Source organism: Condylura cristata, unplaced genomic scaffold (genome assembly GCF_000260355.1).
Source record: "Condylura cristata isolate star-nosed mole 26May11 unplaced genomic scaffold, ConCri1.0 scaffold00023, whole genome shotgun sequence".
Lineage (NCBI taxonomy): Eukaryota > Metazoa > Chordata > Mammalia > Eulipotyphla > Talpidae > Condylura > Condylura cristata.
In genome coordinates, this window is record NW_004567124.1 from 24,965,305 (window position 1) to 24,984,705 (window position 19,401).

The following is a 19,401-nucleotide window of genomic DNA, read 5'->3' on the forward strand; positions in this document are numbered from 1 at the left end:
GAAGCTCTTGGAGATGCCTATTGGCCCGGCTTCTCGGGGAAGAGGAGAAGGCGCTGGCCTGAGGGAGTGACCTGGGGGTGGAGCCCCAACTTGTTTATAGGACTGCGACTCTTCCGAGGCTGGCAGACTCAAGGTTGGTCCCATCTCATTGGAAAAATCAAAGCCATCCAGGGAGCAGGCATCTTAGCAGAAGCTGGGCCGACTGGTTGGCATGGACAGACTGACACCTAGGGGACCATGTGGCCATCCTCTCCAGGTAACTGTGTTGCTGAGCCCGTGGGTACCGCTCAGGGCAGGACCTGGGCCCAGACCCGGGGTCACGGTTTAGGCAGAAGCCGAGGGTGGGAGGCAGAGGGTGAAGAGTCTGTGCTTGGACATGGGGAGTGGGTGAGATGTGCCAGTAACGGCCACTGAAGCAAGAGCCCAGGAGATCAGAGCCTCCTCACTGTGAGTGACCAGTGCCCTTAGAGCCCCTTCCTGTCCTCCCCACAAAGACCCACTCCCCACCTGAGAACTCGGGGGCTGCATGTCACAGAAGGAGACATCCTGGGATGGCTGGGGCCCAGGGACCACCCTGTGTGTCTCGGATCTCTCCTGGCCCAAACCCCTATCCACTGGCAATTATTTACTGAACCCAAGAACAGTGGGGCTGCTACCAGTCTCAGGAGCCCTACGCACTGTTCACTGTCCCCCTGCATGCGCCCCTCAGTCTCCACTTCTCATTCTCTGCCGGGACCAGCTTCTCAGGCCTCTTTTGGTGACCCGACAGTGCCCCATGAAAGGGGCTGAATGCTCAACTCACTGCCCCCTGTGCAGTGTGGATCTTGCTAAGCTCCTGAGATCCAGGCCCACCCAAGTGGGTCCAGACAAGTAGCTCCAGACAGATGGTTTGATTAGGGGCTGAAGGGCTCTGGGAGGAACCCTAGGCTGAGGCAGGAGGACAGTGGTGACTGAGGGACTGAGCAGCCCTGGCTCCACCTCCACCTGCTCCTCCCATCCGGAGCTCCAGAATACCTGTTCATGAAGTCTCTTTCTTCAGCCTCATCATGCCCTGGAGAAGGCTGGCTTCCTTGTCCTCCTGCCCTCTCCCGTGCTAAGTCCAGAGCAGGGACGAAACCAAAGCCACAGGGTCAGTGACCCTGGGAGACTGAGTCTGCCCACACAGCAGGGAGCACCAGGTGGTGTCCCCAAAACCCTGCCCTTAAGCCCCAGCCTTCAGCTCAGTTCCTGGGACAGGGCAGTTTGAGCAACAACCTCACCCAGCTTCGTCCCTCCTGGACTGGGGACTGGAGCCTGCTTGGCAGCAGGAACTTGGCTGGTAGGGCAGGCCAGGCACCCGGGACTTGCTTTGGGAGGTGCCTGCTGTGTAGTCCGGGAGCATGGCCTGACTCAGGAGGTGCTGGCCCCAAGGCTATGCCTGCAGCCCCTCCTCCCCTCTCTCCTGCCTCCCCCCGCCCCCCCCCCACAAGTCACTGGCTGTTAGCAGGGCAAACAGTCCTCAGCTCATTTTTCTTTTCCTGCTAAAGACTCCCAGATATTCTCAACCCCAGTCTGAGGGGCTCCTGCTCCCTCCAGTGGCCTTGGGCAGCACTGAGCTGCTGTAGGGAAGATGAGTGAGGAGGCCCTGGGGCCCCTGCATAGGGGAGACTTGATGTCTGAGACTCTCAGCAGGGGCTGGGCTGGGGAGTCCCCTCCAGGATCATCCAGGGGCTGTCATCAAGCGAAGGTGGGGGGTGGCGGGGAACCTCGATGTCCTCAGAAGAAATCACATGAGTTAGCATGTTAGTTCAGTAATCACGATTGTCGAAAGTAAAGGCATGAATTCTAGTGCCAGATAGCCACAGGGCAATGGGGGGAAGGTTGCAAAATTTAAGAAACAGTCTGGGAAGGTACACGAGGGCTGTGGACTCTGACCTTGAAGACCTAGGTTGGAGTCCTAACTGTGTCTCCTACTGTGACCCAGGGAAAGTGAGCCTTTCTGAGCCTCAATTCCCTCGTCTATAAAATGGGAGGAAATCAGAGCACTCTCCAATGAGGTTGTCAGGGGGCTTCATCGAGTTCGAGTACATACTTTGCTTAGTACATACTTTGCTTAGTACACACTGGAAGCATAAGCACTACAATAGTAATAAGAACAATTATCTAGGCATTCTTCAGCTAACCATTCTTTTGAGCATGCAATAGGCATGAGCACATTCAACCTTACAACACGGAGGTCAATACTATTACGTTCCCGTGACGTATGAGGAAAGAGACTTGCCAAGAGATTTAGTGAGCTGTCTGGGGTCACACAGCAGGTGGGTTGAGATCCAGGTAGCCTGGCTTGGCGCTTGCCCTTGGCATGCCACTCCACTCCCCTCTGGAGAGACCCACCATTGTGACTATTGTCATAGCCGGCCCTCTGCTGTGCTAGTGGTGGTCTGAGGGGTGAAGAGAAATGCCCTACCAGGGACAGTGGCTTTCTGAGGTTGAAAGTCTCTCGATGACTAGAGGGAAAGTGAGCAATAAGATGGGGGCCCCTATTAGTGACCCCAAGTGGCTTTAGAGCATGAGGAAGAAGGAGGCGTGGGGGCCGCCGCTGCCTCCCTGCAGCTTGGAGAGTGGGCTCTGAAGCACAGCCCTCTGCGGGATCCGAGTTCTCCGTCATCATCTCCTGGGGCAGGGGAGCTGGAATCTGGGTGTGGGGAGGAAGTAAAGCCAGCTGTCTAAAACATTAAAGCCTGCCGATGACAGCTGCTGGCTTAGGACCTATAGAGGTGGAATAACAATGGTGTCACTGGAGTTAATCCCTAGGGAGGGAAGAACAAGTCTGCCTCGCTGAGGGGTCACGTGTCCTGTGGACTCTACCAGAAAGCTGCAGGAATGCCAAGGGCATTCATCATGGAGTCACAGGAGTGGGACCTAGGGGCTGGGGGGGGGGGGGGGCTGTTGAGGCCTGAGTCCAGGGTGGCTCCCTGTGACCTCCTGTCCTATAGGGTTCTGGTGGGCAGTGGAAAGTCAGGTCCCTGTGGGCACTGAGCAACCACTGCCCCAGGCAGCGCCTGCGTGCTCTGCACAGCCGGGTCCAGTGGGCACTGATACCACCCACCACACTCTGGAAAGGAGGACGGGTCTTGGGAGGGTGCAAAGCAGGAACAGCTTTGATGTCATCACAGCACTGTCTCCCCACCAGGCAACGTGAATGTTCAGAATGTTCCCCACCAAGCACAGTGCTGCCTCCAGCTCCCTCGGGTGGGTGAGGGGAATTAAAGGGGCAGATGGGACGGTACTTTCTCAGCGTGGGCCCGACCTGGAGACAGAGCCCTCCAGTGGGGTCCTCCAGTGGGGTACCTCTGTGAGTCAGCCTGTAGTGACACCTGGATGTGAGCCTGCACCTGCTTGAGTCGGGCCCCAGGGCCTCCCTCCGAGTGCAGGCAGTGCTCTTTCCTGACAGCCCCTGTTCCAGCAGTCTTCCCTACAGGCCCCTCCTGCTGTGGCCACGCACAGGCAGGGCGCCTTTCAGGAAGAGGCCGGGGAAAATGTCCTTTTGTCCGGCCGGGCCCATTTGTGTTAGCCTGGGTCCCTGGGGCTTAGTATAAGCAACACGTAGACTGTACCCAGGAAATGCTACACAGCCGAATTCAAGAACTGGAAGCTAAGGCCTCCTGGGTCCCAACAGCGCCAAGGATCTCCGCAGTCGGAGCTTGGGGATGTCCCCTAATGCCCTGTCCCCAGCAGAGCTCAGCCACACCTCATTTGCCCTCCGCTTTCTCCTGCCTTAACCTTCTCTGCCCCTTGAACTGCTCACTTGTTCACTTCTTTCTCCTCACTGGGCTTTGTCTGTGGGCTGACATGGCCCTGCCAGTGTCTAAATATACAATGACCTTGTGTTCAGGGAGCTCATGGTAATGGGCTGATACCCATAGGATGCCTATTTCACACCCAAGGGAGAACAGATGGACTGAGTCCTGTGATAGTCACAGGCCACTGGGCTGGCCAGGGCTCAACTCCCTGGAGTCACATGCCCATTTTCTGCCTGGAGGGCTGGGGGACACCGGACAGGAGGTCACACATGTGACTAGAGGGAGCTGGGGCTGTCTGTCCCCAAACCCACAAGCCCGGAGGAATGATCGTTCTTGGCCTTCATTTGCTGGCTCACACCGCATGATCCTGTCCCTAAGTGGGTCCCCACAAATTCCACCCATGTGACCTGTCATTCTCTCAGGGCTGCAGCCCAGAACCTCAGCCCAAGGATAGGGTGGCAAATGCTGATTTGTGTCAGGACACCTGGCAGGGTGTCAGCCTCAACAAGCATCCCTGAAGATTTGGCAAAGATTGGTGGGCCCAGAAATAAACAGGAGGGACTTAGTGCATTGCTGTTTCTCCCCAGGAAGAGGCCTGTGCCTGCTGCCGGCTCACCGTGAAGGTCCTGGAAGCCCGGAGCCTGCCCCGGGCTGACCTGTGTGAGTAACTGTCTTTTGCACTTCAGGGGCGTGGGGTGACTGGACCCTATGGGCCTAGTCCAGACACATGCCTTGGGTGGGACTGGGACCCCCACCGTGGTTGTCCTGGGCTTGGGGGTGAGCCCCCTTGGGGTCTGAGGAGTTCTCTCATGATGGTTCCCTTGGCAGTGAGTGAAGCAGACCCATATGTGACCCTGCATTTTCCAACGGCACCTGGAACAAAGTTTAAAACCAAAACAGTCACAGACTCCAGTCATCCTGTGTGGAATGAGAGCTTCAGCTTCCTAATCCAGAGTCGGGTCAAGGTAAAGTGCAGGGTACCCCGGGCCACTCACCTGAAGATAGGCCATATCCCCACGCAGAAGTTTCTGGAATAGAGCTTACCTTCCTCTGCGGCCCAGTAAGAGAAACTGGGGAGGAGGGGTCTCTGTGCCCCAGCCCTGATCTGTTGTGTGTGAGAGGAGGAGTGAGCCCGCCTGCTGGCTGTGAGACAGTCAAGGAAATGGAGACAGTGGAGTCACCTCCGCGGGTCGTTGTGAGGCTTGGTGAGGTAATGCTCAGTGCCTTGCAGGTGGTCACTTCTGCCAGCAAAATGGGCATGGGGTGGGCGAGGAGGGTCAGGGGAAACTCTGATAATATTTTATTCATTTATTTATTTATTAAAGATTTTATTTGTGCACACAGAACCGAGGTACAGGCCAGAGGTTCAGGGGCGGTGGGAGGATTCACCAGACAGAGTGGGGAGCAGAACAAGTAGATCAGTGAAGTACACTGCTGAGGGGTGCAGCAGGTTGGTCAGGAGAGGTCTGCTGTGCCATGTGGGTCACCTCCAGGGTTGGGCATCAAACTCTCACTGAAGTGGCTGCAGCCAGCTTGCAGCGCTGCATCCTAACCATTGTGCCACCAGGGAGGGCCCGACATTTTATTTTTTATAATAGCCAAGATCAGCAGGCAAAAGTGAAAAACATCCCTGGATTTCCTTTTTTCTTTCTTTCAAGTTCTTCCATACCTTTTATTTTGAAGTACAAAGTGTGCAGGCATAATACTCTTTTCAGGCTCAGGGCATCAAGTGAACAGATGTGACCTACAGCTGTAAGTACACACATACCTCAGAGACACTGTGGCTAGTTGCGATGGTGACGATGAAGTGAGTCACACACCACTTATGTCCCAGTGCGTCTGAAAATCAAGTTTATACTAAACTGCAGTCTGTGAAGTATGCAGTAGCATTATGCCTAAAAATAAAAGTACATTCTGTCACTCCTGAATAAGCAAGACCTTAAGTTGTAGAAAAATGTACATGTTTATTTGGGGTTTTATAAAGATTGCAGACTCCAAGATACAAATTCAGGGCCCAGAAGAGTGGTCCGAGTTGCCTGGATGGGGTAGGGTTTTAGCCACAGAAAAAGTAGGACAGTTCTCACTTAGGTCAGCTGTGCAAATGAGGGTTAGAAGTTCATCTAGTTTCGACTAGAGGCCCATTATGCAAATTGGGCTAGAAATAAGTCCAGCACCACTGGGTGCAGCCAGGTGAAAAGAGTTGATTGAGCAAGGATGGGTCTATTTCAGCCCAGGGTGGCGTGGGCCTGCTTTGTTTCTGCTCCTTCCTGTGTCAGAGTGAACAGCTGAGCCTGGGGCCTCCATACTGCTCTATTTTGGTATTACTCAGACACAAATGGCTCCCTTTTCTCCTTTCCTTTTTAAACATAGGTCTTGTCAATACCTTAATTAGATTTGACCTGAGCCAGGCAGTGAACTGTGTTGTTGGGAAAATGATTGGCTGACATGCTTGCCCCTGGTTATCATGTCCTATAATTTAAAAAATATATTTATTTATGCATACAAGAATTGGGGTACAGGCCAGAGGCATGGGGGAGGGGGTGAGAGGATTCACCAGAGACAGAACAGACACAAATGGCTCCCTTTTCTCCAGTCTGCAGAACAGGCAGACTGACTGAAATACACTGCTTGAGGGGAGCAATGGGTGAACCAAGAGAGGTCTGCTGCCCCATGTGGGTCACCTTCCTGGCCAGAGATCATTGTGCCACTAGGGAGGGCCTGCCCTATAATTAAAAAAAAAAAAGTCAAAATATCTGCAAAGTGAAATCAAATCAGGGCCATAAAGGAGGTATGACTTTAAGTGCATGTTGCTCTCTCTGGCCCCTAGAATGTTCTGGAGCTGACTGTCTGCGACGAGGACTCCGTCACCGAGGATGACGTCCTCTTCCAGGCTCTCTATGATGTCTCGGAAGTGCTCCCAGACAAGCTGCTCCGGAAAACCTTCTCCAGGCAGCCCCAGGTGGGTGAGCAGACTCTGCGCTCTCCTGGCTCAGCTCCATGCTGAGAACTGCGCTGTTTCTCCCAACTGTTGGGAGGCTGCTGGGGTGAACTGGCTGGTAGAGTGATGGCAACCACTCCCAGGGGGTTTAAAAGGAAAGGGAAACGAGGAGCTTTGCTGGATTTCCTTTTAATAGGAAAGGAGGAAGGGAGAAGATCCTCTCTGAGCTCGACTGTGACTTTACTAGGAAAGCAGAAGGTTTAACTTGAGGATCTCTCGGTAGGAGAACTGTGGTCATCTGTGGGAAGGTGCTGGGCGGTGGAGAGCCTTCCAATATCCCTTGAGACACAGCTCAGTGTAACCCCTGCCCGCTGCCACTGCCCTCCCGCAGCACCCAAGCCTGCCTGTGAAAGTCTCTGCTCTCCTTGGGGGGAAAGGGGTGGGGGAGGGCGGGCCCGCCCAGGTAGGTCAGAGTCCTAGGGTCTGAGCCCCTCAAGAGGAAGATGAAATGGGCCTTGGAATCTGAGCCCCGTAAGAAGAAATGAAATGGGTCTGAGGCCCTCAGAGGAAGATGAAATGGGCCTTGGGCTTTCTTCTGCCTCCTTGGCTTGTGTTCCTCATCTCCCTTCCAGGCTTCACAAGGAGGGAGACCACTGTCCGCAGTTACTAGCAGTGGGTGACTTGGGTGGCTAACTCACCTTCCCCTGAACCTCAAGTCCCATGTCTGTAAAATGGGAAGAGCCATTAGATGTGTGTTAATGTTGACAATTGCTCATCTTTGATTTCAGGGGCAGGAGGAGCTGGATGTGGAGTTCCTGCTGGAGAAAACGTGAGTAGTCACAGCCCGGAGCATGTCAGGAGCAGCTCTACTTTGGGGACTCTTTGAAGCAGAACTTCCTGCTGCTTCAGCCAGCCAAGCAGTGTGGCTCCCCTCCCCTCCCCCCCACCCCCCACTCTGGTCTGAGTAGGGAACCCTCATAGAGAATGGCAAAAGGGGTGTCAAGATTTTCTCTGCCCTACCCTCTCCCTTTCTCTTTCTCCTCTCTCTGTTCAGAAGCATCTCCCTCTCCCCCTGAGTAGTAATCAGCACTTAGGGAGACCTCCGCATCACCCAGGGAAACCCACATGGGCTATCAGGGGCAGATCATTGCAGGAAACACTTCTGCAAGACTAGACTCTGGGTCGTTTGATTTTTCCAGGTCTGACAACCCCGAAACCCTCATCACCAACAATGTCCTCGTGGTAACCATCTTCCCCAGGGTTGTGAAAGGCGGGGGGTGGAAGAAGGGGCCCAGAGTCGACACTGGCTGGGGCAGCTGCCTAGGGGTTCAGGAAAGATGATCAAGGCAAGCAAGGAAGGGGCTCTGTGGTGAGGGCACCATGGTCCTCCAGCCTGGTGGTCACATGGGGCCGTGGAGCTTGGAGGAGCCTGGGGTTAAAAAGAACAGAGACAGTGACCGCTGAGTCTCTGCAGAGAGGAAGGAGGTCCTGGCTCACAGGCTGGATGGCCGAGGGAGTGGGGACAGGGATTTTGTAGGTGCTTCCTGATGGCCTCATGATGAATTCCAAGTGTTTAGTCCTGGAATGTGGTAGAGGCCAGGTAGGCCAGGCTGGGCCCAGGTTGTCAACAACAAATAACAGTTCAGAAGTCCCTGTGGGGTGTTTCCAGTCCAGGGACCTTGGGACAGAGTCAGGGGCTCAATCCACGTCTCCTTGGGGGCAGTGGAAAGCCCTGCTCGGCTCCTCTAAAAGAGCAGCTCTGAAACCTGGAGTGGACAGGAACGGGAGCAAGGTCACAAGTGATGCACTAGACACTGTCTCCTCCAAGTGCGCTCCTGAACACTGCAATGCAGGTATGACAGGGCAGCCAGCCCGACCCTACATGAGGTAAGGTGCTTAAACCGCCTGTGGAAGTAGGCACAATGGTGCCCTTTCTCGCATACACACTCAGATGGCCACCCTGAGGGCTGCGGGAGACCAGCGGAGGCTGAGACTTCCTGCAGTTCTGTGGAAGAGTGTTAGCAGGCTGCAGCAGCAGTGGGTGTGCTTCTGGGGAATGCAGCAGGCTCATTGGGCAGGTTGGCTGAGTGGAGGACCATCAGGAGACAGCCGGGTGTTAAAGCTCCACTCTGCTGCAGGGCCTGCACACCACTCTTTGGGAACAGCAGTAGGATAGTGCATCTTCCAGATGGAGGCCAGAGAAACGTGCAGAGGAAAAAGAACTTGTCTGAGCGTGGGGGGCCTTCTGAAGTTCTAGATGTTTGGCAGATCTGAGAGAGTTGGGGGTGGGTGGTGCTGGCCACCTCCCCCCACCCCCCAGGCTGCTCCAGGACATCTGGCTTAGCAGCAGCAGCAGGTCAAGAGTGGGGTAACCCGTTTCTGCATCTTGTCCTACTCTGGCTCTTCCTTCTTGCTCCCACCTGCTCTGTGGGTGGTAAATTTGGAACAGTGGGGTTCAGGGGGTGAGCTTCCCCATGGAGCCCCCTGCCCATAATGTGGTCTGCCTCAGGCCCGAGAGCTGGCATGCCTGGATGTCCATGCGGGGAGCACAACCACGGTTGCAGGTGAGATCTGCTCTGCACCAGGTCTGGTCTCCCTGGAATGGGGTGGTGGGCAGAAGGGCTGTTCTGGAAAACCCGTGCAAGGTGGTTGGTGGGTAGCAGGATAGAGGTCACCTATCCCTTCTTGCCCACACAGCACAAAGGCCAGAGTTGTCCTTTGGGAAGCAGGCTCCTGATACCAGGGAGAGCATGCCCCAGGAGGGTGGTGTCCAGGGGGTTGTCGGGCCCAGCCTGTGCAGAATCCTGTTTAGCATGGTTGAACCTCCCAGGCCACTACGATGTCCAGGCAGTACCACTGGTTTTCTGGGCCAGAGTTAGGGTTCAGACTCTTGTTCCCCTCTTACTAACCAGCCCTCTCTTTCCCTAGATCAAGAAAAATTGGAGTTGGAGCTGGTGCTGAAGGGGTCTTATGAGGACACACAGGCCTCTCCTTTGGACATGGCCTCCACCTTCCGCTTCCACTACTTGGCGGCCCAGGAGACAGAGCTGAGTGGGCGCCTGAGGGTGGGTCTCGGCTCTGGGGTCTCCCATCAGTTCTAGCAGGCTCATTCCTACCAGCTCCTGCAGCTCCGTAGACCCTTTCCTGGTCTTCCACCTGCCAAGGCCAGACCCTGTGACCTGGGGTGGGTCTGTTGCACGATGTCCTTTTACCTCTCAATGGCTCGTCCAGTAGCGCTTTTAGAATAAAACCCCATGTCTGCACAGAAGGCCCCACACAGCCTGGCCTCTGCCTGCCTCTGCTGCCTTGTGTTGCTCTGGTTCTCCTTGTTCGCAATGCTCTGGTCATACTTGTCTTTTCTTGCTTTCCCAACATGCCAAGCGCTCTCCCTTCCCTGACTCCTAACAAGGTTATGCCTCTTCCTCCTCCGCCTCTTCCTCCTCTTCTCCTCCCCCCCCACCTCCTCTTCCTCTTTTGATTTTCTTCTTCCTTTTTTAAATTTCAGATCAAATTCTGTCTCTCCAGAGGGGCCCTCTTTGCTCCCATCTCCCCTCCCATCTTAAACGTACCCTGCCTTTGGGATCCTCTACCCCATCACACTGCTGTTTCCTGTACAGCACTCACTCATTTCAGTTCTTTAGCTTGTTCTTTACACATTCACACCTGTGGTTCCATTAGGATAACAAATAAATATTAGTTCTTTGTTATTCTTGTAGTTATGATAATTATAACAATGATAAATATTGTAATCATTATCATATTATCAGGGAGACACTGTCTGTCTGGGTCACCGTCTAGATAGTCAGTGAAGACCTGTTGAATGAATGAATGATTATTTCCCCCCAGAGCTCTAAAAGCTATGGTTGGAAATCAGACAACTCAACGGGACAGCTCTCTGTGCCTCTGAGGCCCTTGGCCATGGGGAAGGAGGTGACCGTTAACATTCCTGCTACAAATGTAAGTGACTTCAAAAAGGTAGGAAGTGCTGGGGAGAATAAAGTTAGGGGAGCCCAAGGTGTCCAGGAGATACCCATTCTCCCTGCAGAGTCTAAACAGGGTTTCTTGCTTTGATTTCAGGTCCCAGGAGTAAGGCTGCAGCTCAAGGCAGAGGGCTGGTAAGGGATACTCGTGTCTTTGGTCATGGCCAGGGAAGTGCCATGGGAAAGGACGGTCATCGGGGTCACATGTAGGGAGGTCATTTGTGGCTTGGCCAGCCAGTGGCTAAGCTGGGCGGCTGACCCCTAGGCTGGGCAGGTGTCCCCTCATGCTAGAATCTTCCTGCCTCAGCCCCAGGGAGCCGGCCGTGCGCCTGGGCTTCGATCTGTGCGCCGAGGAGCAGGCCTTCCTGAGCAGGAGGAAGCAGGTGGTGGCCCGGGCCCTGAAGCAGGCCCTGCAGCTGGACAGAGACCTGCAGGAGGATGAGGTTTGGAAGTGTGAGGGGGGTGCGAGGAGGGAAGGATCGGCATGGGTACAGACAACTTGGACTGACCTTAAAGGAGTATTTGATTTCTCCGCCTTCTCTAGATACTCTAGTGTCTAGAGCAGAGACTGGGGAATGGGCATGTCAGGGGGAGATATAGAGCATGACTAAGCTCTGGGGTTCTCATTCCCTCTGGGCTTCTCCGAGCAGAGAGCTGTCATTTCCTGTGGTGGGGTTGGGCTCTAGTTCTAACCCTGACTCTGTCAGACGCTGATCCTGAGGTCCCTGGAGGCAGACATTTTCCTCTTCTTAGAAGCCAAACTGTGTCTGTGTGTGGTCCAGGTCCCCGTTGTGGGCATTGTGGCCACGGGAGGAGGTGCCCGGGCCATGACGTCGCTCTATGGCCACCTGTTGGCCCTGCAGAAGTTGGGCCTCCTGGACTGTGTGACCTACATCAGTGGAACTTCAGGCTCTACATGGTGAGGGCCCTGGGGACTGGGAGAGCAGAAATGACCAGGATCCTGAGCGGGGATGGGGGGGAATGGATGACACCGTAGTTGGGGTGCCAAGTGGGTGTGAGCAAATCCGGTCTGGTGGGTGTTGGGCAGTTTCTCAAAAAGAGGAAAAATGAGTGAGGAAATGTGAGACATGAATTCCCAGATCTACCGGAGAGGCGTAAGGTAGCTGATTCAGAGGAGCTGATTTGCCTCTCAGTAATGCCACGTCTTGGCTGGGTGACCTTGAGCAACTCATTTCCTCTGAGCCTCGATTGACTCACCTCCAAAATAGGGATAATCACAGCACATTCCTCACAGGATTAGAGTGGGACAGCCCAAGCAAAGCACACCACATGTTGACCACATACCGGGGCTCCAATCTGGTAGCCCCAATCTTATTTCTTTCCTTGTTATAAGCTCATTTAATTGTCACAACATCCTATCACGTGGTTCCTCATGTCCCAATTGCATAGCCGTGGTGTTGAAGTCAAGAAATGCTGTTTTACCTAGAGATAGCAAGACCCCCCTGAACCCCACCCTGAGTATGATAAGGTGGTAAGTTACACTGTGAGAGATTCATTCCTTTGAGTCTTTTGGAAAAGCAACTTGAAGGAATACACTCAGAGGATTTTAGGTGATAGCTGTAGACAAGAAGAAACTTGAAGGGCTTCAGGACAGAACTATGAAGACAGGAAAGCTGTTTAGAGCTGCCCCCCGGTGTCTGGGACACCTGAAATGTGATCCAAATGGAAATCTAGTCTAAATTGAGATGTTATGAATAGAAAATACACAGTGAATTTTGAAGACTTGACTTGAAAAATATAAAAATTTGTTAATTTTTTATATAATAGTTTATTTTTACATCATTTTGTGCCTTTTTCCATCTCACTTGTCATCCCCATGGACTTTCCATCACCAAATCACCCATGTGCCATCACCATAGTCCAATGCACTTCCCCTCCACCATTTTTTATCCCATTCCCCACACCACCCCCATAGAATGTCTCTGGTATATAGTTGTTCATTATTATTATTCCCTCCCCCCCGCTTTATGCTCCCGCCATCCAGTATTTTTCTTTTTCTTTCTGGCTTATTTCACTGAGAATGATCCCTTCCAGCTCCATCCATGTTGTTGTAAAAAGCATGAGTTTATTTTTTTGATTGCTGAGTAATATTCCATTGTGTATATGTACCACATCTTTTTAATCCAGTCATCTACTTTTGGGCATTTTATATTAATTTTTCATATTGATTATGCATTGAAATGATAATTTGGGGGGCATATTAAATACTAAAATTTTTGCTTAGTATCGCTTTACTTTTAAAAAAATGTAGTTACTAGAAAAATTTTAATTCTCTATTTGACTCACATTATATTTATATAGGACAGTCTTGAACTATTGAGTTGTTGAAAAAGTCATGACACATTTTTGCATAGGAAACAGAAAAATAAGTCATGACTTTTTCAACAATCCAGCAGGAGAGCCTGACACGCTCTCCAGATGTGGAGTGGTGACTTCCAAGAGCCACATTCTGTGAGAAATTGGAGGGTGAAAGGAGGAACTGCAGTCACCCATGCTGGACTGTGGCCTTCTACTGTCCTGTCCTTTTGTTCTCCCAGGACAATGGCCCACCTGTATGCTGATCCTGAGTGGTCACAGAATAACCTCCAGGGACCCATCAAACACACCCGGGAGCACCTGGCCAAGAGCAAGCTGGAGAGCTTTTCCCCCGAGCGCCTGGCAAGCTACCGCCGCGAGCTGGAGCTGCGGGCTGGGCAGGGCCACCCCACGACCTTCGTGGACCTGTGGGCTCTCGTGCTGGAACACATGCTAAACGGCCAGGTAGGGCACCTGCAGAGAGTGGGGTGTGTGCACCACCAGGCTGCATGCCTCTTTGACGTGCAAGCATTTTCTGCAGGGTGAGGTAGGGCGGGTTGTTAAAGGATGGCAGCATCACTGTGTTTTAGTATCTGCCCAACTTTGGGATCCCTCCTTTTTGAGTCAGACTGATCTTCAATTACTTGCCTAGGGACAGAAGTTTCTAAATTTCCCACTCCAGACTAGTCAGTGCCAAAATCAGTTAAGCAAACAAAATTTGCTTTGGGTTTAAGAGTTGGTGAGAGTGCTTGAACAACTTTTATTTATTCTGCTATCGGAAATGTATTCTTGATTTTTAGGGGATGGGTAAGCGAATAGACTCTGGAGTCATATTCCGTGGGTTCGGATCCCCATCTCTCTTACTAGGAATGTGTCCTTAGGCAAATTATTTTACCTTAGTAGAGGCAAGGAGAACAGTACTTAGCTTTTAGCCTGGTCACGGGTGCACCTTGACACAGAGTAGGTCTTAAGTATTAGCGACTATATTTCTTTTATTTTCCTAAGACCATTAATTGAACATGTAATTTTCTATATATTCCTTCCTTAAGGAAAGCTTAGTAAGTTAACCTCTGAATTTTATATTAACGGGTATAATTTTTAAAATCAGTGATTTGTTTCAAACTCTTACTTTACCATATTTAATTTTCTAAAAAAATTTCTGAAGCATTTGAAACAACTTGGACACCATAAAATAATTTCAACGTGCATTTTTAAAAAAAGTAAACTATCAAATATGTTAGGTAACGGAAGGATCTTTGGGAAGGAGAAATTTGGCTAAGAATGATTATCATATAGACAAACTAAAGCTAAATTTATTCTGAATTTCTTCTTTAAATGATATTCTTTTTTTTTTTAAGATATATTTATTTATGCATACAGAACTGGGGTGCAGCTAGAGGCGCAGGGGCAGTGAGAGGATTCACCAGAGACAGAGCAGGGAGCAGAACAGGCAGATTGACTGAAATACACTGCTAAGGGGAATAGCAGGCGGGTCAGGAGGGGTCTGCTGTGCCATGTAGGTGGCCTCCCTGACGGAAGATTGAACTTGGCTGAAGCTGCTACAGAGTTTCACAGTGCTGTGCTTTATCCTGTTGCGCCACCAGGAGAGCCCTAAATTATATTCTTGTTGGTGTGCACAGTGCTACTTGAAAATTACCAACCATTATTATTTTTTATTAGTTGTTTAAAATGTGCACTATAAAATTCAATTTATTGATAAGTATTTATTATGATAACCTTCAGACCTAAGAGCAAGAATAAAACATAAAGAATAATGTAATGAATATGTATGATCTCAGAAACCAGCCTAAGTAATGAGAGTTGAAGCCCCTTTGAGCCCTTAGTTGGCCCCATTTCCCTCCACTGCTGGAGCCAAATTCACCACCACCCTGATTTTAAGTTTATTATCACATGCATGTCTGTAATCTGAATCCTTTATTCAGATACTATATTAAATAAAATGTTATATTAAATAAGATATAACACATATTTTCTTAGCATGTTGTATGCCTCTACTTAATATATTTTATTTAAGATATAAATCTTTTAAAAAATGTATAGTTTTTTGCACAAATGATTTTATACAAGTCTTCTGTGCTCATGTATTATAGAGATTCTCTACGTCTTGATGATAAATACCCAGTAGTAGAAGTGTTAGGTCAGTGGGTACATGTATTTACCTCCTTCATAGCTACTACCTGTCTATTCTCCAAAAGGATTATATTAATTTTCAGTTCCTTCATCAGTGTATCATAGTTTTTGCTTATCTACATACTCTACAGACTTTAAAATTTTCGTTCATTTTATGAATGTGAAATGAAATTTGGTGGTTTTGCATGCTTCAGTTTTTAGTGAGGCCAGTCATATTTTCAAATATATTTGTGGTAGGATTGCCTACTCAAATCATTTTCCATTTTTCTATTCATCTCATCTTTTTTATGTTATCTTGTAGGAGTTCTTTACCTTTTCAGGACATTAATCTTTTATCAGGTCTAATGGATTTTGGTACATATTAATGTATTGTGCTTTTAGGGTCTTCCTTAAGAAATCTTTCCCTCCTAAGGTTATAAACTATCTTCTTACAGATTCTCATAAAAGTCTTAAGGATTTGTTTTTCTCATAAGATTTTTTTTAAAGATTTATTTATGCATACAAGAGCTGCAGTCCAGTTTTTTTCCAAAGGTGCTGGAGATGAGAAGATTTACAACAGACAGAGTAGGGAACAGAACAGGCAGATCTACTGAAATACACCGCTAAGGGGAACAGTGGGAGGGTCAGAAGAAATCTGCTGAGCCATGTGGGTCAGCTCCCTGGCCAGGGATCGACCTCATGTTCCAGTGGCTGGTGATAGCTTGATAGCACTGAGGCTTTAACCCCTCTGCCGCCAGGGAAGGCTCCACAATAAATTTTTAAACCTATCCATAATTTATCTTCAGATATCATGTGAATGGAATTCAGTTTTATTGTTTTTCCAGGTGGGATGACCAGTTATCCTAAACCATTTATAGGCTCTTTTCTCTGCTGATATGCTTTGCTTTCATACTTCATAAGCTCTTCATCCCATTCTAGTTAATTTTTTTTCTCTGTGTTAAGATACCTTTGGCTTAACTGTTTTACCTTCTTGATGCATCATGGTATCTCATAGGGCAAATTTACCCTGCTCTGCTACCTTGGTTTTTCTCCACAATTGTCTTGGTTGCATTGGGCCTTTTACTCCTCTCTATCTACAGTAGAACCAACTACTCAAGTTTCACAATAAATGTTGGAGGTTTCAGTTTAAGATTATTTACTTGTGCATACAGAACTGGGGTACAGGCCAGAGGCGCAGGGGCACCAGAGACAGAGTGGGGAGCAGAATAGGCTGACTGTTGAAGTACATTGCTGAGGGGAGCAGCAGGTGGGTCAGGAGAGGTCTGCCAGGCCATGTGGGTCACCTCCATCAGGTGGGAATTGAACTCATGCTGAAGTGGCTTTAGCTTCTTAGTGCTGTGCTTTAACCAGCTACGCCACCAGGGAGGGCCCTAAATGCTGGAGTTTTTATTGAAATTATAAATCCAATGTAATTAATTAAAATATTTTTAGTTTGTTAGTATAACCTATATATTCTTTGGATCAACTGTTTAAGTTCATGTTCAGCTTTGAGAGTGTTATGTTTTAATAACTGGCTTTTCTGCCTGGAACAGTAATTGGTTATTGTAGAGAAGGGGGAATTGTTTTAACAATTCACTTTATGAGGTGTTAGAAAATGTAGTTTGGTTTTAGACTCTAAAGAAGACTGTTATTTAGTTACCATCTGATCCAGCAATAATGATTTAATACTTAGTTTTATATACAAGATTTATAATAATTTTTTTTTAAAGATTTATTTATTTATTTGGACAGAACTGGGGTACAGGCCAGAGATGCGGAGGGTGAGAGGATTCACCAGGGACAGAGCGGGGAGCAGAACAGGCAGATGGACGAAGTACACTGCTGAGGGGAGCAGCGGGCGGGTCAGGAGAGGTCTGCCGCGCCATGTGGTTGCCTCCGGGGCAGGCGGGGATCGAACTCTTGCGGAAGTGGCTTTAGTTTCTTAGTGCAGTGCTTTAACCCGCTGCGCCACCAGGGAGGGCCATAATAATTTTTTAAAGAGTAAGTCAATTAGTTTTGTTATTAACAAAAATAAAAATCTTGTGGTATTATTGAATATAATGTGTTCTTAAAAATGAGCACCACTGAAGCTTTGAAAAATTTTGTCTCATGAATAGTTTTCAATCAATATATATATATACTGGCTTTTCTTTAGGTATTATATTTCAAATTCTAAAGAAAACATACATTATATGCTTTTCAAAATGATTACTCAGACCATTTTAGTGCTAATTTTCCAATTGAAGTCTTTGTTATCTCTGTAGTATACTGAAGTGCCAAAAATCATTTTAAATGTCAGAAAATAGTACTCCATTCAGAACAAATCACACTTCATTAAGCATTATTAGTGAAACTTTAGACCCTGAAACTTTACTCAGGACAACTTTATTAATTTATAGACTTCTCTAATATTGCTTCAGTTTATGCCAAAACACACTTGTAAAATATACTAGTTATAGGCCCTCCCTGGAGGCGCAGCGGGTTAAAGCACAGCACTGAGAAGCTTAAGCCACCTCCACATGAGTTCGATTCCCGCCTGCCCCGGAGGTGACCACATGGCGTGGCAGACCTCTCCTGACCTGCCTGCTGCTCCCCTCAGCAGTGTACTTCAATCTGCCTGTTCTGCTCCCCACTCTGTCTCTGGTGAATCCTCTCACCTCCGCATCTCTGACCTGTACCCCAGATCTGTATGAATAAAAAAATAAATCTTTAAAAAAAATATACTAGTTATAATTAGTGCTTCTCAAACTATCTCTGAAGCACTTTAATCTTTTGCTGGCTAGCACTAGCACTGTTAGTGACTCTCACCATTCCTCAAGGAAAAACTCAGAGTTGAGAGTTCTCCTGAGTTGAGTTTTCCAGTGGACTAAAGGCTTTGCAAGCCTCTGTCTCACTGTACACCCAGCCATGTCAACACGTGTCCACACCCACCCAGCACTGCAGGGGACCCTGGAGTGCCCAGAGAAGTGTTCTGCAGATTGGAAGATTCCCATCTGGAAATGGAGGTGGGGGTGTTTGAGATCCAGGAACCTCCCACAGCATGCTGGGGAGCTATTAAATTGAATATAGTGGAATCACAGGCTGACCTTGACCTAACCCTGCCCTGGGGCAGGAATTGTGCCACTGTGGTAAAAGGATTCCTTTCCCCCCATATGTGTCAAAAGAACAGACAAACAAAATTTCTAAGGAAAAGGCCCTTGAGGAGGGAAATTGTGGGTGTTGGTCAACTGCCTCCCTCCCGCACGCATTCTCATGCTCGCACCTATAGGGTAGATTTGTAGACATGACAGATTGCCAGTGCCTGGTGATTCTGCCCTATTTGGGGGATTTTCTGCGACTCCCTAGAATGCAATGAGTACCTTTGAAGAACTAAGGGTAAGTGACTTCGGTTGACATGAATGGTTGACATGATGGAGGGTCCAGGGAAAAGGGATCACACCAGTGTGCTGAGACTTGCATGGATGTAGGGGGAGGTCTCCTCGCTGGGGAGGCTGGCTAGAACCCCAGTCCGCACAGCTGGCTGCTCCCTCTAATCACCTGGGGAGACTTTAAAAAGGGAAATGCCTCTGTGGTTTCCGCAGATTCTCAAAAGGGACCCAGATATCTGTATAGAGTAGGTCTTCAAATAAGTTGTTTTCTTTTACATTGTTTGTTATATAACATTGATGAGGAAAAAATAGTTGAAGTGGAAGATGTATTCAAAGACCTGCTTTCATTGCACATTATTTTGCTTCAAATTAGTTTCCAAGAATGTGTTAAGACATGAGGAGTGACTGTATTTAACATGCTCTAAGTAAATTTGATATAAGGGCAGACATGGTGGGGTGGGAAACTTTAAGGTCTAGTCCCTGAATGACATGCCTCCCAGATCAGGAGGCTGCCAGGGTGCGTGTGTGCACGTGTGTATGTGTGGGTGCTTCTCATCCTGAGGCCTGTGGCAGAAGACCCCTTTCCACGGTGGGGCTCCAGGCAGCCACCACTGCAAGCCTTGCTCATGTATGAGGTGAACATGCATCTCTGGGCTGAATAGAATGTGACCCTCTGTGCCCTCAGAACATGGTAAGGCTCTATGGAGTCTACAGTCCTTGCCATCTAAGACACAGCTTGGACTTTGATTCAAGAGGAAATGAGAGAGCAAGAAAGGAGAATGGGGTACAGTTGTAAAGTGTGCACAGCAGGACAAAGGGAGGTGTCCTGGGGAGGCAAGGAGGAGGGGACAACATTTCTGTGGGGCTGAAACTTGAGCTTCAAAAAA

The 19,401-nt window shown here is 49.3% G+C and overlaps 1 protein-coding gene across 1 annotated transcript in view; it reads left to right on the forward strand.

Moving 5' to 3' along the window:
- The first annotated feature begins 211 nt into the window (after positions 1 to 211).
- The window catches only part of PLA2G4D (phospholipase A2, group IVD (cytosolic)), a 24,458-nt gene continuing 5,268 nt past the window's right edge, over positions 212 to 19,401 (forward strand). The window contains exons 1-13 of the mRNA XM_004687556.1: positions 212 to 256; positions 4,370 to 4,442; positions 4,611 to 4,747; positions 6,610 to 6,741; positions 7,509 to 7,549; positions 7,920 to 7,962; positions 9,230 to 9,284; positions 9,649 to 9,785; positions 10,567 to 10,677; positions 10,798 to 10,835; positions 11,008 to 11,143; positions 11,483 to 11,619; positions 13,259 to 13,481. Coding sequence (XP_004687613.1) covers positions 212 to 256; positions 4,370 to 4,442; positions 4,611 to 4,747; positions 6,610 to 6,741; positions 7,509 to 7,549; positions 7,920 to 7,962; positions 9,230 to 9,284; positions 9,649 to 9,785; positions 10,567 to 10,677; positions 10,798 to 10,835; positions 11,008 to 11,143; positions 11,483 to 11,619; positions 13,259 to 13,481 — 1,308 coding nt within the window. The remainder of the gene's footprint in view (positions 257 to 4,369; positions 4,443 to 4,610; positions 4,748 to 6,609; positions 6,742 to 7,508; positions 7,550 to 7,919; positions 7,963 to 9,229; positions 9,285 to 9,648; positions 9,786 to 10,566; positions 10,678 to 10,797; positions 10,836 to 11,007; positions 11,144 to 11,482; positions 11,620 to 13,258; positions 13,482 to 19,401) is intronic.